General features: G+C 41.6%; 1 protein-coding gene across 2 annotated transcripts in view; it reads left to right on the forward strand.

Annotated features, from left to right (window-relative positions):
* Positions 1-21,669, forward strand: part of kcnh5b (potassium voltage-gated channel, subfamily H (eag-related), member 5b) — a 97,038-nt gene that overhangs the window by 43,757 nt on the left and 31,612 nt on the right. For both annotated transcript variants that reach the window (XM_014190142.2, XM_014190154.2), the window contains exon 7: positions 9,482-9,911. In XM_014190142.2, coding sequence (XP_014045617.1) covers positions 9,482-9,911 — 430 coding nt within the window. The remainder of the gene's footprint in view (positions 1-9,481; positions 9,912-21,669) is intronic.

The raw sequence follows: 21,669 nt of genomic DNA on the forward strand, positions 1-21,669 counted from the left end.
GCAAAATTAAGGCAGTTTATACAATTTTAAAACATTACAATACATTCACAGATTTCACAACCCACTGTGTGCCCTCAGGCCCATACTCCACCACTACCACATATCTACAGTACTAAATCCATGTGTATGTATAGTGCTTATGTTATTTATCATGTGTGTGTGTGTATGCATGTATGCATGTGTCTGTGCCAATGTTTGCTTCACAGTCCCCACTGTTCCATAATCTGTTTTTTTAATCTGTTTTTTAAGTCTAATTTTACTGCTAGCGTCAGTTACTTGATCTGGAATAGAGTTCCATGTAGTCATGGCTCTATGTAGTACTATGTGCCTCCCATAGTCTGTTCTGGACTTGGGGACTGTGAAGAAACCTCTTGTGGCATATCTTGTGTGGTATGCATGGGTGTCCGAGCTGTGTGCCAGTAGTTTAGACAGACGGCTCAGTGCATTCAACATATCAATACCTCTCATAAATAAAAGTAGTGATATAGTCAATCTCTCCTCCACTTTGAGCCAGGAGAGATTGACATGCATTCTATTAATGTCTCTGTGTACATCCAAGGGCCAGCCGTGCTGCCCTGTTTTGAGTCAATTGCAATTTTCCTAAGTCATTTGTAGCACCTGACCACACGACTGAACAGTAGTCAAGGTGCAACAAAACTAGGGCCTGTAGGACCTGCCTTGTTGATAGTGTTGTTAAGAAGGCAGAGCATCGCTTTATTATAGACAGACTTCTCCTCATCTTAGCTGCTACTGCATCAATATGTTTTGACCATGACAGTTTACAATCTAATGTTACTCCAAGCAGTTTTGTCATCTCAACTTGCTCAATTTCCACATTATTTATTACAAGATTTAGTTGAGGTTTAGGGTTTAGTGAGTGTTTTGTTCCAAATACAATGCTTTTAGTTTTAGAAATATTTAGGGCTAACTTATTCCTTGCCACCCACTCTGAAACTAACTGCAGCTCTTTGTTGAGTGTTGCAGTCATTTCAGTCACTGTAGTAGCTGACGTGTATAGCGTTGAGTCATCCTCATACATAGAAACTCTGGCTTTACTCAAAGTCAGTGGCATGTCGTTAGTAAAAATCTAAAAAAGCAAGGTGCCTAAACAGCTACCCTGGGGAATTCCTGATTCTAACTGGATTATATTTGATAGGCTTCCATTAAAGAACACCCTCTGTGTTCTGTTAGACAAGTAACTCTTTATCCACATTATAGCAGGGGGTGTAAAGCCATACACACAAGTTCTTCCAGCAGCAGACTATGATCAATAATGTCAAAAGCTGCACTGAAGTCTAACAAGACAGCCCCCACAATAATTTTATCATCGATTTCTCTCAGCCATTCATCAGTAATTTGTGTAAGTGCTGTGCTTGTTGAGTGTCCTTCCCTATAAGCATGCTGAAATTCTGTTGTCAATTTGTTTACTGTAAAATAGCATTGTATCTGGTCAAACACAATTTTTTCCAGAAGTTTATTAAGGGTTGGTAACAGGCTGATTGGTTGGCTATTTGAGCCAGTAAAGGGGGCTTTACCATTCTTGGGTAGCCGAATGACTTTAGCTTCCCTCCAGGCCTGAGGGCACACACTCTCTATTAGGCTTAAATTAAAGATGTGGCAAATAGGAGTGGCAATATCGTCTGCTATTATCCTCAGCAATTTTCCATCTAGATCGTCAGACCCTGGTGGCTTGTCATTGTTGATAGACAATCATTTTTTCACCTCTTCCACACTGACTTTACGGAATTCAAAAGTACAATTCTTGTCTTTCATAATTTGGTCCGATATACTTGGATGTGTTGGGTCAGCGTTTGTTGCTGGCATGTCATCCCTAAGTTTGCTTATCTTGCCAATGAAAAAGTCATTAAAGTTGTTTGCTTTGTGATGAATGAGCCATCTGATTCAATAAATGGAGCCGAGTTAGCGTTTTTTCCCAAAATTTCATTTAACGTGCCCCAAAACGTTTTACTATCATTCTTTATATAATTTGTCTTTGTTTCATAGTGTAGTTTATTTTTATTTAGTTTAGTCACATGATTTCTTAATTTGCAGTACGTTTGCCAATCAGTTGGGCTGCCAGACTTAATTGCCATACCTTTCGCCTTATCCCTCTCAACCATACCATTTTTTAATTCCTCAGAAATCCAAGGGGATTCAACAGTTTTTACAGTAATTTTCTTAATGGGTACATGCTTATTAGTAACTGGAATAAGTCGTTTCATAAATGCGTCAAGTGCAGCATCTGGTTGCTCCTCATTACACACCACATACCAGCAAATATTCTTCACATCATCAACATATGAATCACTACAAAACATATTGTATGGCCTCTTATACACTATATTAGGCCCGGCCTTTGGAACTTTGGTTTCTCTAGATATGGCTATTATATTGTGATCACTATAACCTATGGATTTGGATACTGCTTTAAAGCAAATATCTGTAGCGTTAGTAAAACTGTAATCAATACTTGTTGATGATTTTATTCCTGTGCTGTTTGTAACTACTGTTAATGTTGCGACAGTTCGTTTCTGGTAACAGAACAAATAGTCAGCACATAGTAACTTCTGATTTAGCTGTACTTTAATTAATGCAAACACGTGTGTGGTAAATGGGTTGTTCGTATATACGGTCTCGCTGTTTTACCTCGCAGGGCAAAACAGAGAAGAGAGCGTCACATTCTATTGTTCTCTCATTTATACCGAGAGATATTTCCCGCTCAATGCCGACCCGTCCGAGGGAGGAGGAGCGTGGTTTAAACTTGCTCCTCCTGTCGTCGGCGTGTAGGCTGATCCCAGCGTCGTGACGCACTTCCTGTTGCCGGTTCTAGTTCTTGTCTTCAACAGATGATTTACTCGTAGTTTATGTACTTAGCATAGCTTCCCCAGTATTATAAAGGTTATGCATATAAATAGCCAGTTCAACCCTAACACTACCCTGGTAGGTTGACTGACAACCTGATCCAGGTTGAAGACACTGGTTACAGTTTGAAGTTTTTTCCTGAGTGGGCAGCTTGATGATAGCCAGTCAATATTTAAATCACCCATAAAATATACTTCTCTGTTGATATCACACACATTATCAAGCATTTCACACATATTATCCAGATACTGACTGTTAGCACTTGGTGGTCTATAGCAGCTTCCCACAAGAATGGGCTTTAGGTGAGGCAGATGAACCTGTAGCCATATTACTTCAACAGTATTTAACATTAGATTGTCTCTAAGCTTTACAGGAATGTAGTTCTGAATATAGACTGCAACACCACCTCTGTTGACATTTCTGTCTTTTCGGTAGATGTTATAACCATGTATTTCTACCACTGTATCATCAAAGGTATTATCTAAGTGAGTTTCAGAGATAGATGACATTCATATTCTGACTGTTACAAGCAAGTTATTGACTTCATGACCTTGTTTCTTAGGCTGCATATGTTAAAATGGGCTATTTATTTAGCACTTTTCTGGGTTGCTTGATTGTTTTTAATGCTTTACTGGGAAGCTTATCAGAGGCAGACTTACTCATGCTATTTATATTGGAGCTGATAGTGCAGGGTGAGCTGCATAAAGTGGTCTTCCTACTATTGCGTAACGCCTCAGTGCTAACAGTGTAACTCTGGTTTATAGGCTCATGATTACTGCTTACAATAGCTGTAGGATAAACAGATGTATTCGGTGCAATTAGGGGTACATAAATTAAATGACTTACATTGTGTTTGCCAATGCCCCTAGGATAATGTACATTTGATGCAGCATTATGACGACTCATTGTCACAATGGTAACTGAGCTGGTCTTGGATCATTTACCAGTCATTGTTTCAACGCAGCCTTGAAATGCGTGGACAGTCCAGGAGCCAAGATGATTTGGATGGACTCCGTCATTCCTGTAGAGCATCTTCTGTTTCCAGAAGGTGTCAAAGTTATCAATAAAAGTGACTCCAGCAGAGCTACAGTAGTCTTTTAGCCAGATGTGTAATGCCAGCAGTCTGCTGAATCTTTCACACCCGCGGCCCAACGATGGTACTGGACCTGAAATTATTGGCCGTTTTTTGGAGTCTTTTAATGCTAAAATCAGTTCTTTTAAATCCATTTTCAAATGTTCCGAGCTAGCCCTCCTGATGTCGTTTGACCCCACATGGACAAGGACAATGTCAGCTCCCGGCATCTTTGGTAGAACAGTCAGAAGCAGCCTTGAGGTGACTACCTCAAGCGCTAAACCCTCAGAGGTAGTTATCACACCGGAGGGGAGAGGGGCATTCTTCTTACCAAACCACATGACCTTTGATTTGGAGGTGTTCAGAACAAGGTTAAGGGCAGAGAATGCTTGTTGGACACTAAGAAAGCTTTGTTGTAGAGCGTTTAACACAACATCCGGGGAGGGGTCAGCTGAGTTTAAGACTGTATCATCTGCATATAAATGGATGAGAGAGCTTCTTACTGCCTGAGCTATGTTGTTGATGTAAATTGAGAAGAGCATGGGGCCTAGGATCGAGCCTTGGGGTACTCCCTTGGTGACAGGCACTGGCTGAGACAGCAGATGTTCTGACTTTACACACTGCACTCTTTGAGAGAGGTTGTTAGCAAACCAGGCCAAAGACCCCTCAGAGACACCAATACTCCTTAGCCGGCCCACAAGAATGAAATGGTCTACCGTAAGAAAATCTTTGGCCAAGTCAATAAAAATAGCAGCACAACATTGCTTAGAATCAAGGGAAATGGTGACATCATTTAGGACCTTTAAGGTTGCAGTGACACATCCATAACCTGAGCGGAAACCAGATTGCATACCAGAGAGAATACTGTAGACATCAAGAAAGCCAGTCAATTGATTATTGAAAAGTTTTTACAACACTTTTGATAAACAGGGCAAAATAAAAATTGCCCTATAACAGTTAGGATCAGCTTGATCTCCTCCTTTAAATAAAGGATGCACCGCCGTGGCTGCCTTCCAAGCAATGGGAACCTCCCTAGAAAGGAGAGACAGGTTAAAAAGGTCAGAGATAGGCTTGGCAATGATAGGGGCAGCAACCTTAAAGAAGAAAGGGTCTAAACCATCTGACCCAGATGTTTTTTGGGGGGTCAAGTTTAACCTCTATGGGCTAGGTGGGACGCAAGCGCCCCACCCGTGGTGCACTCCATCAACAGCAGGTGCATTTCAATAGCGGCAAATTTGAATCCAAATAAATGTCAAAATTCAAATTTTTCAAACATACAACTATTTTACACCCTTTGAAAGATAAACATCTCCTTAATCTAACCACGTTTTACGATTTTAAAAAGGTTTTACGGCGAAAGCATAAATTTAGAGTATGTTAGGACAGTACATTTACAAGAGTTGTGTGTAATGTTTTGTCAATTCAAAGACAGGGTCACCAAAACCATAAAACCAGCTAAAATGATGCACTAACCTTTTACAATCTCCATCAGATGACACTCCTAGGACATTATGTTAGACAATGCATGCATTTTTAGTTCTATCAAGTTCATATTTATATCCAAAAACAGCGTTTTACTATGGCATTGATGTTGAGGAAATCGTTTCCCTCCAATAACCGGCAGTCAAGTCAGCACCACAAATTAAATAATTAAAATTAGAAAACATTGGTAAAATATTATATTGTCATTTAAAGAATTATAGATTTACATCTCTTGAACGCAATCAACTTGCCAGATTTAAAAATAACCTTACTGGGAAATCACACTTTGCAATAATCTGAGCACTGCGCCCAGAAAAATACGCGTTGCGATACAGACTAGCCGTCATGTTGGGGAGATCTAAAATCGAAAATACTATGTAAATAATCCATTACCTTTGATTCTCTTCATCAGATGTCACTTCCAGGTATCACAGGTCCATAACGAATGTAGTTTTGTTCAAAAAAGCTCATCATTTATGTCCAAAAATCTCCGTCTTGTTAGCACATGATCTAAGCCCGCCGGACTTCACTTCATGAACGAGGGGAAAAAATATATTTACGTTCGTTCAAACATGTCAAACGTTGTATAGCATAAATCATTAGGGCCTTTTTAACCAGAACATGAATAATATTCAAGGTGGACGAATGCATTCTCTTTTATAACGTATTGGAACAAGGGTACCCAACATGAACTCGCGCGCCAGGTGTCTAATGGGCCATCATCGTTCCATGGCTCTTGTTCAGTCAGATCTCCCTCCAGAAGACTCAAAACACTTTGTAAAGGCTGGTGACATCTAGTGGAAGCAATAGGAAGTGCCAAAATATTCCTCAGCCCCTGTGTTTTTCAATGGCATAGGTTTAAAGGTAATACAACACATCAGGTATCCACTTCCTGTCAGAAAATGTCTCAGGGTTTTGCCTGCCAAATGAGTTCTGTTATACTCACAGACACCATTCAAACAGTTTTAGAAACTTTAGAGTGTTTTCTATCCATATATAATAAGTATATGCATATTCTAGTTACTGGGTAGGATTAGTAACCAGATTAAATCGGGTACATTTTTTTATCCAGCCGTGCAAATACTGCCCCCTAGCCCTAACAGGTTAAGGAGCTCCTTTAGCACCTCGGACTCAGTGACTGCCTGCAGGGAGAAACTTTGTAGCGGGGCAGGGGAAAAAGAGGGAGGAGCATCGGGGCTAGTTGCATTAAAAGGGGTGGGAGATGAGGAAATGTTGGAAGGGCAAGGAGGCATGGCTGAGTCAAATAGGAATCCTGATCCAACAATCGAGGCTGTATCAGGCTGTATCACATCCGGCCGTGATTGGGAGTCCCATAGGGCGGCACACAATTAACTCAGTGTCGCCTGGGTTTGGCAGGGGTAGGCCGTCATTATAACTAAGAATTTGTTCTTAACTGACCTGCCTAGTTAAATAAAGGTTAAATAAAAAAAATATATAAAAAAATCAACAAGGAGCTATTTGAAAGTTTAATGCTTACAAAAACAGCATATTAAATTGTTTGGGGACAGACTTGGTGGAGACAACTGGGCACCGAAGGTGTTCCTTGGTAAAGATTGCCACTCCTCCACCTTTGAAAGATCTGTCTTGCCGAAAAAGGTCATAACCAGAAAGGTTAACATCAGTGTTCAAAACACTCTTTCTTAACCACGTCTCAGTAATGACTAACACATCTGGATTGGAACTGTGAACCCACACTTTTGATCAATTTTAGGTAATAAGCTTCTAGTGTTAAACGGCAGAAAACCCAGGCTTTTATGAGAGCATAAATCAGTGAAGCAGATAACAGAGCACAAGTCAGAATTGTGGCTAGCAATAGTAGATGGGCTAGGGTGTACATGCACATTTCCAGATATCATCAGCAGTAATACACTCAGGCCACGGCTGAGGACAGGGAGAGCTCTGCAATGTTTATTTATGACATTTGAATGTGCATTAGATGGCAACAAGATCATATTGTATAGCAATTTCATCAGGTAACATGACTACAAAGCCCGCGAGAGGTGGTTGGAATAGGATGGGAGACCAAGAGTCCATGTAACCAATAGAGTCAGAGTCCCGAGTGTGGGAACAAACAGTCTGTCCCACGGTTGGGTAAACAAGTAAGTTCATAGTCAACAAAGCATGCAGGAGTCATGAGGCAAATAGCATAAAGCACAAGAAAAATATATAACGACTTGGGGCTAGCCATTGTAAGTTCAGAGTCACAAAGATGAGATGTGCACTGTTGACCAGGCCCCCTGACTTTGAGAATCTCTGACGCGACATGAATCAAGCACACCCATCTCATTAGTGGTGGTGAGATAAGATACATTATGTCAGACTACAACATTGGTTGTTAATTCCATAATTTTTGGGCTAAGCATTAGCCTAGCGCCAAGGCTGGCTGTGGGTTTTGGGTAAGCATTAGCCTAGCACTTAGGGCTGTGGGGGTTTGGGTAAGCATTAGCCTAGCGCCAAGTCTGACTGTGGGGGTTTGGGTTAGCATAAGGCTAATTTAGCACTCAGGTATAATATTATAATGCAGCCTGCTGTCTTGGAGTAGGGAAACTAGGGGGAAACAAATGCATTAAACCCTCCCAAGGGAGAAGAAGCATGTTACCCGGTAAACAGGGTACTCCATCCCTATTAGCTTGACTTATTGGCTTGGATAGTCAATGTCTCAGGATGAAAACCTCTCAGGACTCTACAGGAGCTTTGAATCTTAATCGAATGATCAAGATCATGGTGGCAATTTGCTATCAATTTGATTAACTGCACACTTTGTCCCAGAATAATTATTGTATTCAATCTATTAACTCTTCTTCTCCTCAATCTAATGTTGCTCCTATTTTGTATTTGTATTTATTAGGGATCCCCATCTGTTGCCAAGGCAGCAGCTACTCTTCCTAGTGTCAAAACACATTAAAGCACTTACATTACATATAAAACAAAAGATTAAACAGTAGGGGCATACATACCCTAGGCCCAGGGGTACACTACCCTCCATTTCTCACGTTCATGCATGACTGCTCCCTATACATGACTTAATAAGGCTGATCTGTAATAAACAGGTGCTTACCAGCAGTAATCATTCATCATCATGTGTTACTGCTTTTTACGACCCATGCTGTTATCTTTTCATCTGATTGCCCTATAGGTGAGCCTTTAATGTGGATAGTTTTTTGCTCCTCATTTACATATGAGCTTAGCTGGGGTCTCCGGGGAGGCCTTTGATGCTGTGGGAGGAAGGGAGAAGAGAGGAGAGGGGAGGGGCCGAGGGGAAGCGATGATGGGACGGTACAGCTCCTCCGCTGACTGTTTTCGCCTTTTATGTGCTTTTATGTTGCTGCAATACTTCACCTGATAAAAGCAGTGTATTGAGATTCATGTTTGTAAACATTAAACTATCTATGGATGTTGTTTTGTTGTTGCCTTGTGGAGACTCCCCTGCCTACCACCCGTTCCTCAATGTTTACAAAAATAAAGTGGATACAGTAGCACAATAAACATGCTCCGGTCTACTGAAGGTTTTTCCGTCTTTACCATATAAGCAAAATCATTTTATTTGTTGTCTGCTTGTTTTCTCAGCCAATTACTTCTGCGTCCTTTCTCTGGCAAAGTTGTGTTATTACAAAGGCACTTTGGAGAACGTGTCACTTATGTCAGAAGAGAAAACGCTGAACAAGCTGTTAGATTGGGATATAACAGAATGTTTGTGTGAAGTGATATGGAACCTAAACTACAGCAGCATTCTGTTTTTACGAGGCATTGTATTGTGTTTTATACATTTTGGCTGGCTAGTGGGAAAGCTGCAATTCTGCCTACTTTTGTCCTATTTAGCTCCACTCATAGAACAACTTTGTTTAGCTTTATTCAGATGACATTCGCTGAGATGGAAATGAATCCGTTTTTGTACCCCAGGTCCAGTTGGGTTGATTACATCATGCTAATTTGAGGGCCAAGGGGTTAGTGCTACATGTCAGCACATTGCATATAGTTTTGCACAATGACCCTGACCCTAACTAAACCTTTACCATGTCCCCTTGTTCTCTGTGTCTCCTCCAGGGTATTAGCAGTCTGTTCAGCTCTCTGAAGGTGGTGCGCCTGCTGCGTCTGGGCCGGGTGGCCCGTAAACTGGACCACTATCTGGAGTATGGAGCAGCTGTATTGGTCCTACTGGTGTGTGTGTTTGGCCTGGTGGCCCACTGGCTGGCCTGCATCTGGTACAGCATTGGCGACTACGAGGTCATTGACGAGGTCACCAACACTATCAAGACGGACAGCTGGCTCTACCAGTTAGCCATCAACCTCGGGTCGCCATATTGCTACAATGCCAGCGGCTCAGGCCAATGGGAGGGTGGCCCCGGGAAAGACTCTCTGTACATCACGTCTCTTTACTTCACCATGACCAGCCTGACCACCATCGGGTTTGGCAACATCGCCCCCACCACGGATGGAGAGAAGATCTTCTCTGTGGCCATGATGATGGTGGGCTGTAAGTAACTGGGCTTGGTTGTTTTCCCTTCTCCATGGTGTTGGTTGGATGGCTAGCTGGTTGGTTGGTTGGATGGCTAGCTGGTTGGTTGGTTGGATGATTGGTTGGTTGGTTGGATGGCTAGCTGGTTGGTTGGTTGGATGATTGGTTGGATGGCTAGCTGGTTGGTTGGATGGCTAGCTGGTTGGTTGGTTTGTTGGATGATTGGTTGGATGGCTAGCTGGTTGGTTGGTTGGTTGGTTGGTTGGTTGGTTGGTTGGTTGGTTGGTTGGTTGGTTGGTTGGATGGATGGTTGGTTGGATGATTGGTTGGATGGCTAGCTGGTTGGTTGGTTGGTTGGATGATTGGTTGGATGGCTAGCTGGTTGGTTGGATGGCTAGCTGGTTGGTTGGTTTGTTGGATGATTGGTTGGATGGCTAGCTGGTTGGTTGGTTGGTTGGTTGGTTGGTTGGTTGGTTGGTTGGTTGGATGGATGGATGGATGGTTGGTTGGATGATTGGTTGGATGGCTAACTGGTTGGTTGGTTGGATGATTGGTTGGATGGCTAGCTTGTTGGTTCGTTGGTTGGTTGGATGGATGGTTGTTTGGCTGGTTAGTTGATTAGTTGGCTGGGTGGGCAGCAGTTCCAGGGAGATCGCTGATAGTACAGAGTGATGATGGAGAGAATAGATCTCCACGATTACGATAGCGAGCAATGATGACACGTTGATGATTAATGACACACAATACTCCCCATCGTCTGTCAGCATAATCTTGGGTGGCAATCTGAGCAACAAAGAGAGAGATGAGGATAGGCTGCTCTCAGATAGAGCGAGAGAAACATACTGTAGTGAATGCTTTGCTCCACTGCTGTAAACAGATCTGATGGTATTTGGGTCTCCTCTATCTGCCAGCTCTGCAAGTCCTCTGGGCTGTCCTGTCCTGTCCTGTCCTGTCCTGTGATAGTCAGGGGCTCACACTGTGTCAGTCTGATTCTGTAGACTGTCAGAGCCAGGCTAGCCAATAAACAACAGAGCAAAATGATCTGTGTTTCCCTCTGAGTTGTCTGGGCATAGCTGATAGTGTTGGCATGGCGTGCCACTGTGCCACAGCCACCTAGCACACAAAACAGACAACACTGTGTTGTTTGTGTTTTGGACCCATGTGAGTGTGAGTAGTGGAGCTGAACAGAGATAAGATTGGTTCAGCAGCCCCAGTCAGAGGAGCTCGCTCAGTGAAGTGATCACAGGCTTATTAATTGGCACCTTTTCCCATTACTCTGGATAAGGCCATTCTTAACTCCTCCTCCTCCCCCTCCCACCTCTTTCTCTGGCTGTCAGAAATCACTTTTAGATTAATGATCCACTTAGCTATCAGGAGCTGATAGGAGGGTGACTTGTACAAATTGTATTAACATGCATGTACACGCACACACTTACATTACATGCAATGCACATGCTAGCGCCTACATACACTTTTGCAAACATTATGCCATTACTCATATACTGTATGCACATGAAAAGTTTATTTCCAAAATGCTATATCCAACAATTTTTTTACTTTGTGATTTCTCATGAGAAATGAGAACACACCTTAATGTGTGTTCTCAGATTTTTTTATTCATGGATTTAAATGTGTTCTTTTGCAAAACACTATATATATCCATTGTTTAGCTGGAATTTAATGTTTGTGTCCTGTATTTTTGACTGTGATATGTGGTTAGCTCACCTAGCTATCTTAAGACGAATGCACTTACTGTAAGTAACTATGGATAAGAGAATCTGCTAAATTACAAAAATGTTAAATGTAAATATTTTACATACAGATTTCATATTACTGTATTGACTTATATGACTGTATAAAACCTCTCAGTACTACTTATTTCTCTGAGAGTGAGGCAGATATATAGCATTTTGCAAAAAAAACATGATTATTTGTCTCTCTAAAATGAAATCATCAAGTGATAGATTTGAAATAAATACATATTTCATTGAACAACCCCATGCCATGATTAGATAGTGAAAAAACACACCAATCCCTTTCATAATTTTTCCTCACTAGTCCAAAAACGAACAGCTTAATTAAATAGTACCCGCAAAACACCAGTCTCAACGTCAACAGTGAAGAGGCGACTCCAGGATGCTAACCTCCTAGGCAGAGTTGCAAAGAAAAAGCCATATCTCAGACTGGCCAATAAAAAGAAAAGATTAAGATGGGCAAAATAACACTGACACTGGACCGAGGAACTCTCCCAAGATGTCCAGCATCCCAGAGTCACCTCTTCACTGTTGACATTGAGACTGGTGATTTGCGTGTACTATTTAATGAAGCTGCCAGTTGAGGACTTGTGAGGCGTCTGTTTCTCAAACTAGACACTCTAATGTACTTGTCCTCTTGCTCAGTTGTGCACCGGGGCCTCCCACTCCTCTTTCTATTCTGGTAAGAGCCAGTTTACGCTGTTCTGTGAAGGGAGTAATACACAGCGTTGTATGAGATCTTCAGTTTCTTGGCAATTTCACACATGGAATAGCCTTCATTTCTCAGAACAAGAATAGACTGACGAGTTTCAGAAGAAAATTCTTTGTTTCTGGCCATTTTGAGCCTGTAATTGAACCCACAAATGCTGATGATCCAGATACTCAACTTGTCTAAAGAAAGCCCGTTTTATTGCTTCTTTAATCAGCACAACCATAATTGGAAAAGGGTTTTCTAACGATAAATTAGCCTTTTAAAATGATAAACTTGGATTTGCTAACACAACATGCCATTAGAACACAGGAGTGATGGTGGAGGATAATGGGCCTCTGTACGCCTATGTAGATATTCCATTAAAAATCTGCTGTTTTCAGCTACAATAGTAATTTACAACATTAACAATGTCTACACTGTATTTCTGATCAATTTGATGTTATTTTAAGGGACAAAAAATGTGGTTTTCTTTCAAAAACAAGGATTTCTAAGTGACCCCAAACTTTTTCTACATCGTCTTGAATACATGCCAGTACAACTGTAAATGCACACACTTATATGCATTTGTCGGTTCATGCACACGGGCACATGCATACACACACATGCATGCATGCACACACAAATACAGTACAGTTGTGACTACATAAATTGTAATAAAAGTAGAGAAATTAAAGCACTTTCCAACCTCACTGCTCTCTGTGTTTCTGTGAGTTTGAGGTTTTATTATGAGAGGTAAATCAAAGACATGGATTATTAGTCGACCCTATCCCAGTCACTGGGAATTATGGGAATTACCTGAGCTTAGCTCGTCAGCAGGCGGATGGCAAGGGCGCTGGGTGGAAGGATGGAGTAAAGGACGGGTTTTGCCTGAGGAGCCTGCGCTTGATGGCCGAGTCTGTAAAACAGTAGAGACTTCTTCTCCCCAGTGAGTGAGGGAATGAGAGAGGAGACAAGAGAGGCAGAGCAGTGAACTAGAGAGCAGTTTTATTTGAGCAGAATCGCTTCGGCGGATGTAAAAGTGTATTGAAAACCATAACACATGATTGGGGTTGTGTAAGGATCAGGATTAATTCCATCAGTTGCAAAGAGGAAGCTTCAATATCTACTGTTTCTGTGCCATGATGTCCATAGAGCTCACCAAGTAGATTGGCATTTATTTTGTCCCCCTCCCCATTTGAGGACCCATTACCCAGTGATCAGCCCAGAGTCAGGCCTAAGAAACAGTGATGGGGCGTGGGTGGAGGAGGTCTGAGGGCGTTGACAGAGAAGCAGCTCGGAGTGTCTCTCCCCCTCTGGCTTTTTAGCTCCGATGCCCTGATTAATGGAGAGAGAGAGGGTTAGAGAGGGGGAAGAAGGACAGAGATTTCAAGGGACAGACACAGAAGCATAAAAATATACACAGTAGGTTGAAGAACAAGTGATGACAAAGAGAGAGAGGGAGGGAGCTGTATTGTCCTGCCTGCCCTGATCCATCCTGCAGTGGAATTGGAGAGCTTTTCTTTCTCTGGCTGCTCTGTCTGCAGGGCGATTAGTCTAATCCATAAAGGGGTGTCGTTCTCTGCACTCTCTGCTCTCTCTCTCTCTCCAGGAGTCCTCTAAACTGACTCATCCGGGTCACTGCTAATCCCACATCAAGTGGCCCAAATCAAGGGAGGCTCAGCCCAAAACCAGCTCCTTTACTCTGGAGGTGACTGCTGCCTTAGTGTCTGTATCCTGTGTGTGGATGCCTGGCGTCTTCCATATCATGCGTGTGCACGTGTGTGTGCACATGCATGTTCGGGTGCGCGAGAGTGTGTGTAGAGGTTCTGTGTGTGGTTGGGTGAGTTTGTTTAGTTGATTAGTATCCACATTATAAAGTGCATTCGGAAAGTATTCAGACCCCTTGACTTTTTCCACATATTGTTACGTTACAGCCTTATTCTAAAATGGATTTAATTGTTTTTTTCTCTCATCAATCTACATACAATATCCCATAATGACAAAGCATAGAATTTGTTTGCAAATAAATAAAAAAACAAGTATTTACATAAGTATTCAGACCCTTTACTTAGTACTTTGTTGAAGCACCTTTGGTAGCGATTATAGACTCGAGTCTTCTTGGGTATGATGCCACAAGCTTGGCACACTGATATTTGGGGAGTTTCTCATATTCTTCTCTGCAGATCTTCTCAAGCTCTGTTAGATTGGCTGCACAGCTATTTTCAGGTCTCTCCAGAGATATTAGATAGGGTTCAAGTCTGGGCTCTGGATGGGCCACTCAAGGACATTCAGAGACTTGTCCCAAAGCCACTCCTGCGTTGTCTTGGCTGTGTGCTTAGGGTTGTTGTTCTGTTGGAAGGTGAACCTTCTGAACCCCAGTCTGAGATCATGGGCGCTCTGGAGCAGGTTTTCATCAAGGTTTTCATCAGACCAGAGAATCTTGTTTCTCATGGTTTGAGAGCCCTTTAGGTACCTTTTGGCAAACTCCAAGTGGGCTGTCATGTGCCTTTTACTGAGGAGTGGCTTCTATCTGGCCACTTTACCATAAAGGCCTGATTGGTGGAGCGCTGCAGAGATGGTTGTCCTTCTGGAAGGCTCTCCCATCTCCACTGAGGAACTCTAGAGCTCTGTCAGAGTGACCATCGGAATCTTGGTCACCTTCCTGACCAAGCCCCTTCTCCCCTGATTGCTCAGTTTGGCCGGGTGGCCAGCTCTAGGAAGAGTCTTGGTGGTTCCAAACTTCTTCCATTTCGTCCCACCTGCGGGACACAGCCAGAGAAATATCAGGGCGGAAAATTCAAAAACAACAAAATGTCATAATTCAACTTTCTCAAACATACAACTATTTTACACCATTTTAAAGATAAACTTCTCGTTAATCTAACCACATTGTCCGATTTCAAAAAGGCTTTACAGCGAAATCAAAACATTAGATTATGTTAGGAGAGTACATAGACAAAAATAATCACACAGCCATTTTCCAAGCAAGGACATGTGGCAATAAAACCCAAAACACAGCTAAATGAAGCACTAACCTTTGACGATCTTCATCAGATGACACTCCTAGGACATTATGTTACACAATACATGTATGTTTTGTTCAATAAAGTTCATATTTATATCCAAAAACAGCATTTTACATTGGCGCGTGATGTTGAGAAAATGTATTCCCACCAAAACGTCCGGTGAATGTGCACATCAATTTACAAAAATACTCATCATAAACGTTGACAAAATATATAATAATAATTTTAAGAATTATAGACTACCCCTGGATGCAACCGCTGTGTCAGATTTTAAAATAGCTTTACGGAGAAAGCACATTTTTCAATATTCTGAGTACATAGCTCAGCCATCAACTTCCTGACTAATGTCTTCAGATGTTGCTTCAATATATCCACATAATATTCCTTTCTCATGATGCCAGCTATTTTGCGAAGTGCACCAATCCCTCCTGCAGCAAAGCACCCCCACAACATGATGCTGCCACCCCCGTGCTTCACGTTTGGGATGGTGTTCTTCGGCTTGCAAGCCTCCCCCTTTTCCTCCAAACATGACGATGGTCGTTATTGCCAAACAGTTATATTTGTGTTTCATCAGACCAGAGGACATTTCTCCATGTGCAGTTGCAAACCGGAAATTGCTCCCAAGGATGAACCAGACTTTTGGAGGTCTACAATTTTCTTTCTGAGGTCTTGGCTGATTTCTTTTGATTTTGCCATGATGTCAAGCATAGAGGCACTGAGTTTGAAGGTAGGCCTTGAAATACATCCATAGGTACACCTCCAATTGACTCAAATGATGTCAATTAGCCTATCAGAAGCTTCTAAAGCCATGACATCATTTTCTGGAATTTTCCAAGCTGTTTAAAGGTACAGTCAACTTAGTGTATGTAAACTTCTGACCCACTGGAATTGTGAAATAATCTGTCTGTAACAATTGTTAGAAAAATTACTTGTGTCATGCACAAAGTAGATGTCCTAACCGACTTGCCAAACATATAGTTTGTTAACAAGAAATTTGTGGAGTGGTTGAAAAATGAGTTTTAATAACTTCAACCTAAGTGTATGTAAACTTCCGACTTCAACTGTAAATATACAGTACCAGTCAAAAGTTTGGACACACCTACTCATTCAAGGGTTTTTCTTTATTTTTACTATTTTCGCCATTGTAGAATAATAGTGAGACATGAAAACTATGAAATAACAAATATAGAATCATGTAGTAACCAAAAAATGTTAAACAAATCGACATATATTTTATATTTGAGATTCTTCAAAGTAGCCACCCTTTGTCTTGATGGCAGCTTTGCACACTCTTGGCATTCTCTCAACCAGCTTCATTAGGTAGTCACCAGGAATGCATTTCAGTTAACAGGTGTGCCTTGTTAATTTGTGGAATTTCTTTCCTTCTTAATGCATTTGGGCCAATCAGTTGTGTTGTGACAAGGTAGGGGTGGTATACAGAAGATAGCCCTATTTGGTTTTATTATGGCAAGAACAGCTCAAATAAGCAAAGAGAACTGACACTCCATCATTACTTTAAGACATAAAGGACGATCAATCCAGGGAATTTCAAGAACTTTGAAAGTTTCTTCAACTGCAGTCGCAAAAACCATCAAGCACTGTGATGAAACTGGGTCTCATGAGGACCACTACAGGAAAGGAAGACCCAGGTTACCTCTGCTGCAGAGGATAAGTTCATTAGAGTTACCAGCCTCAGAAATTGCAACCCAAATAGAGTTCAAGTAAGAGACACATTTCAATATCAACTGTTCAGAGGAGACTGTGTGAATCAGGCCTTCATGGTTGAATTGCTGCAAAGAAACCACTACTAAAGGACACCAATAAAAATAAGAGACTTTCGTGGGCTAAGAAACACGAGCAATGGACTTTCGACTGGTGGAAATCTGTCCTTTGGTCTGATGAGTCCAAATTTGAGATTTTTGGTTCCAACTGCCGTGTCTTTGTGAGACGCAGAGTACATTTGACATTTTAGTCATTTAGCAGATGCTCTTATCCAGAGCGACTTACAGTAGTGAATACATACATTTCATTCTTCATTTCATGCACATCTTTTAAAATTATTATTATTTTTTTTTATTATATATTTTTTTTTGTACTGGCCCCCCGTGGGAATCGAACCCACAACCCTGGCGTTGCACACACCATGCTGGCATTGCAAACACCATGCTCTACCAACTGAGCCACAGGGAAGGTGTCACCAGGAATGCATGTCCGCATGTGTAGTTCCCACCGTGAAGCATGGTGGAGGAGGTGTGATGTGTGGGGGTACTTTGCTGGTGACACTGTCTGTGATTTATTTAGAATTAAAGGCACACTTAACCAGCATTGCTCTGACAGCCTTCTGCAGTGATACGCCATTCCATGTGGTTTAGTGGGACTATCATTTGTTCTTCAACAGGACAATGACCCAACACATCTCCAGGCTGTGTAAGGGCTATTATTTCCTAGTTTTGATGTCTTCACTATTATTCTACAATGCAGAAAATAGTAAAAAATAAAGAAAAACCCTTGAATGAGTAGGTGTGTCCAAACTTTTGACTGGTACTGTATATATACACTAATTGTACAAAACATTTAGAACACCTTCTCTTTCCATGACAGACTGACCAGGTGAAACCAGGTGAAAGCTATGATCCCTTATCGATGTCACCTATTAAATCCACTTCAATCAGTGTCGATGAAGGGACAGGTTAAAGAAGGATTTTTAATCCTTGAGACAGTTGAGACATGGATTGTGTTTGCGTACCATTCAGAGCGTGAATGGGAAAGACAAAATATTTAAGTGCCTTTGAATGGGGTATGGTAGTAGGTGCCAGGCGCACTGGTTTGTGTCAAGAACTACAACGCTGCTGTGTTTTCACGCTCAACAGTTTCCCATGTGTATCAAGAATGGTCCACCACCCAAAAGATCTCCAGCCAACTTGACACAACTGTGGGAAGCATTGGAGTCAACATGGGCAGGCATCCCTGTGGAATGCTTTCGACACCTTATAGAGTCTCTGCCCCGACAAATTAAGGCTGTTCTGAGGGCAAAGGGGGGTTGCAACTCAATATTAGAAAGGTGTCCTTAATGTTTTGTACACTGTGTATTTATACATCGAAATCCCGATGTGGCCCTCGAGCCAAAAACTCTGTCCGGCCCTGAGTTAAAGGTCTACTTCTCTGCTTTTGAGAGGAGCTGGCTACTGTACCTGTAGACTTCCAGCAATTGCGCCAAGCTAACGATATGCTAATTTACATTATCTCCAAACTGCACACAGAGACATAAATATGGTATCCATGAGGTCATCTGACTCTGGGTAAGTAGGAAAATGACCTAAATTTAGAAATCTCACAGTTTCCCTTTAATCCCACTGGCATCGTGACCTTGCACTTTCTCACTAAATGTTTGGGAATATTTCTAGCTGAGGTTTTGCGTCAGAGTTTAGCCTCTCCCTCCTTTTGGAGCACAGCATGTAGACCATGGTTGCGGAGACTTCCTCTATGACTCTTACATCGCAGGGTTAAGTAGGGGGTTCCACTGTCAATATGACCTGCCTCATTTGACATGTTGGCATGACAACGGGTCAGGGGGACTTAGCTCAAGTGTGTGAGTGTGCAAGGGTTATGGAAGTGTTTCGTAAAATAGTTGAACCTCTACTAAACAAAATCACAAGTCTTGCATTACAGTATTATGCAATCCTTAATCAGTAACTCATGAATACCAGTTTCATATTTGCACTCTCCATGCAAATTACCCAAGGGTTGCATTTGTACTGATTCTGACACCATTTCCATAATTATCAACGTTCTAATTGTCCCTGTGGGCTATCTCCCTGACTCATTCATTTGTGATTCTCATTTTCCATTGACCTAATCTTCCCATGGGAAAAGTCCTGAAACACGGGAAATCAATTTTTTATTATAATGATTTCATTTCTCACAGCGATTTATGCATGCTGAACGGGTAGAGTCTGCAGTCTGACTTGCAGTGGGGGATAACTGAATCAAGCAGGTGCCATGCGTGATGGATTGGACCTCTTAAGTATAATTGCAGACAGTGTGAGTTGGGGTCTGGCTGCACGTGTCATGAACCTTTATTCATTGCACTGATACAGGATGAACCCACTCACCTGCTCTTCTTTAAGGGTTCCTTTATTCAAGGAGCTGTGAATAATGCCTTTAGAAGTAGGAGCCTTTAGAAGATGTCCTTCTCAGTTTACACAGCCTACAAAAACACTCCCAGTCCCTCAGACACCTAACCCGATCTAGAGTTAAATGAAACCTGAATTAATTTCCATGTCTGTAGTTACAGTATCTGATGCTACCAGTATGTAGCCTTGTGTAGAGTAAAGCCATCAAATAAATGGGGTGTTACTTCAGCTTACGTTGCTCGTTACAGTATATACCTGCTGGTGTGATCCGTGTGTGAGGGATGAGGGTGAGTGGTCCCAGTGTTTACCTGGCCAGGTGGTTCTCTGAGTGGTCCTCCATGACTTCATTATGGTTCTCCCCTAAGCCCCTGAGGGAGACCCCCTATGGCCTTGTTACCTTCAACAGCAGACCCACAGGACTGGTTATATTTGTTTCGCAGCTTAATTCAATCCCTCAGGTGTGCTGCCACTGTTAAATTCTTCTCACAACACACAGTGTGATTAGCACTCCTGCAACATTCATGCAACAAATACAGCAAGGTGGTCACTCGTGGTCATCAGTCTGGTTATTATTTTAATCGTGATCAATGAATGGAATTAAAGGGTTGAATGAGGCGATTTATCTTTGTTCATAACATTTTATTTAATGGCAGTGTCTGTGTGTTCTAATGGAAATTCCTCTCAAATTCACAATTTTTTCAGTGAGAGAAAAATTTAGATAACCATTTATGAACAAGACAGTTAAACCAGTTAACCCACTGTTCCTAGGCCGTCATTGAAAATAAGAATTTGTTCTTAACTGACTTGCCTAGAATATCAGTAATTGTTCAGTATGACTGATATAAATGACTGTTATGAAAAAGCACTCTACTTTTGATGTATTGTGTTATGAATGTTCCCCTCTCTGTATGTTTACTGTGCCAGTGTAACTAGTAAAGAGCAGATGTTCTACTACAGATCAGAACCCCCCCCCCCCTTGGGCTCTGCAAAAGCCATTATCTTCTCTAAATAGCATCAAATTGACTATTAAGTTGACCTAATGAAAAATAAACCCCACAATGTCAACGCTAAATAATATTTATTTACTCAATGAGAATTCTGATTATAGAAATGATAGTTCCCTCTTGGGGGTGAGAGTATGACTTATGCATGCTGCCTCTGCACATTGTTCATTCAATTATTACTTAGAGACACTGCAAGAATGTTTACTTAAAAAGGGAAGGCCTGATACACAATTACACCTTGTCAAAATAGATTTACACGGTTGTGGTACTTTTGGAAAGAAAAGTAGTTTCAATTGGCTGTTAGTGCCAGTGATTGGCTGCTTGACCATTGCGTCATAGACATTTATTGGACATTAATGTGTTGAGTTGTGGTTTTGGACCAGGCTCTGCAATGTGGTCTCAAGGCAATTTGTATTATTCTGTTAAATAAATCTGTGACACTCCATTTAGTATGATATGTTATGTTACGTTAGGTTACATTATGAATGGAATAGTGGTAGTACAATATCATACGAATTAGAGGACGTATAGTATCATACGTCTTACCAGGTCGTACAATAGCATATGAATTGGATGATGTAAGTTATCTTTTATTTTATTTATTTAACCTTTATTTAACTATGTTTGTAAGTTATCATACCTCTTGGAGGATGTATAGTTTTGGAGTCTTTCTCTGAGTCCAGGTTGCTTGTCTAAAGTAACGAGACCATTGTTAAGTATCATATGTCTTGGAGGTGCTCAGAAATATGTCAAGTATGTTTCGTTTGGCTCTGAGGCCAGGCTGGCAAGCGCAGAGCTAAGGCCATGCCCTCTGACTTGGTCTTTGACTTAAGGAGATAAGGTAGAATGTCAATGCTATCTTCAATTTGTATCCAAATACCCGGATTCATTTCCAGAGGTATTTTAGATTTAGAAACTAGACTTTTAATCTGAAATGTACAAGTTGGTATTGTCACCCTGCGGTCTGTTGAAGTTGACTAAACAACACTGTCAGCAGTCGTTCACAGGTGCGTTGATGTCAGGTGTGAGGTGCAGCTGTTTGAATCTGTCTGCATTGAGAGGAGAGTAGTTATTAATAATTCCACAGGGAAGGAAGGAAGGAACATGTGCCCTTCCTGCCTGCTGAATCATTCTCAACAACCAGCCTACCAGCCTCTTTTCTCTGGAT

Source organism: Salmo salar, chromosome ssa01, assembly GCF_905237065.1.
Source record: "Salmo salar chromosome ssa01, Ssal_v3.1, whole genome shotgun sequence".
Lineage (NCBI taxonomy): Eukaryota > Metazoa > Chordata > Actinopteri > Salmoniformes > Salmonidae > Salmo > Salmo salar.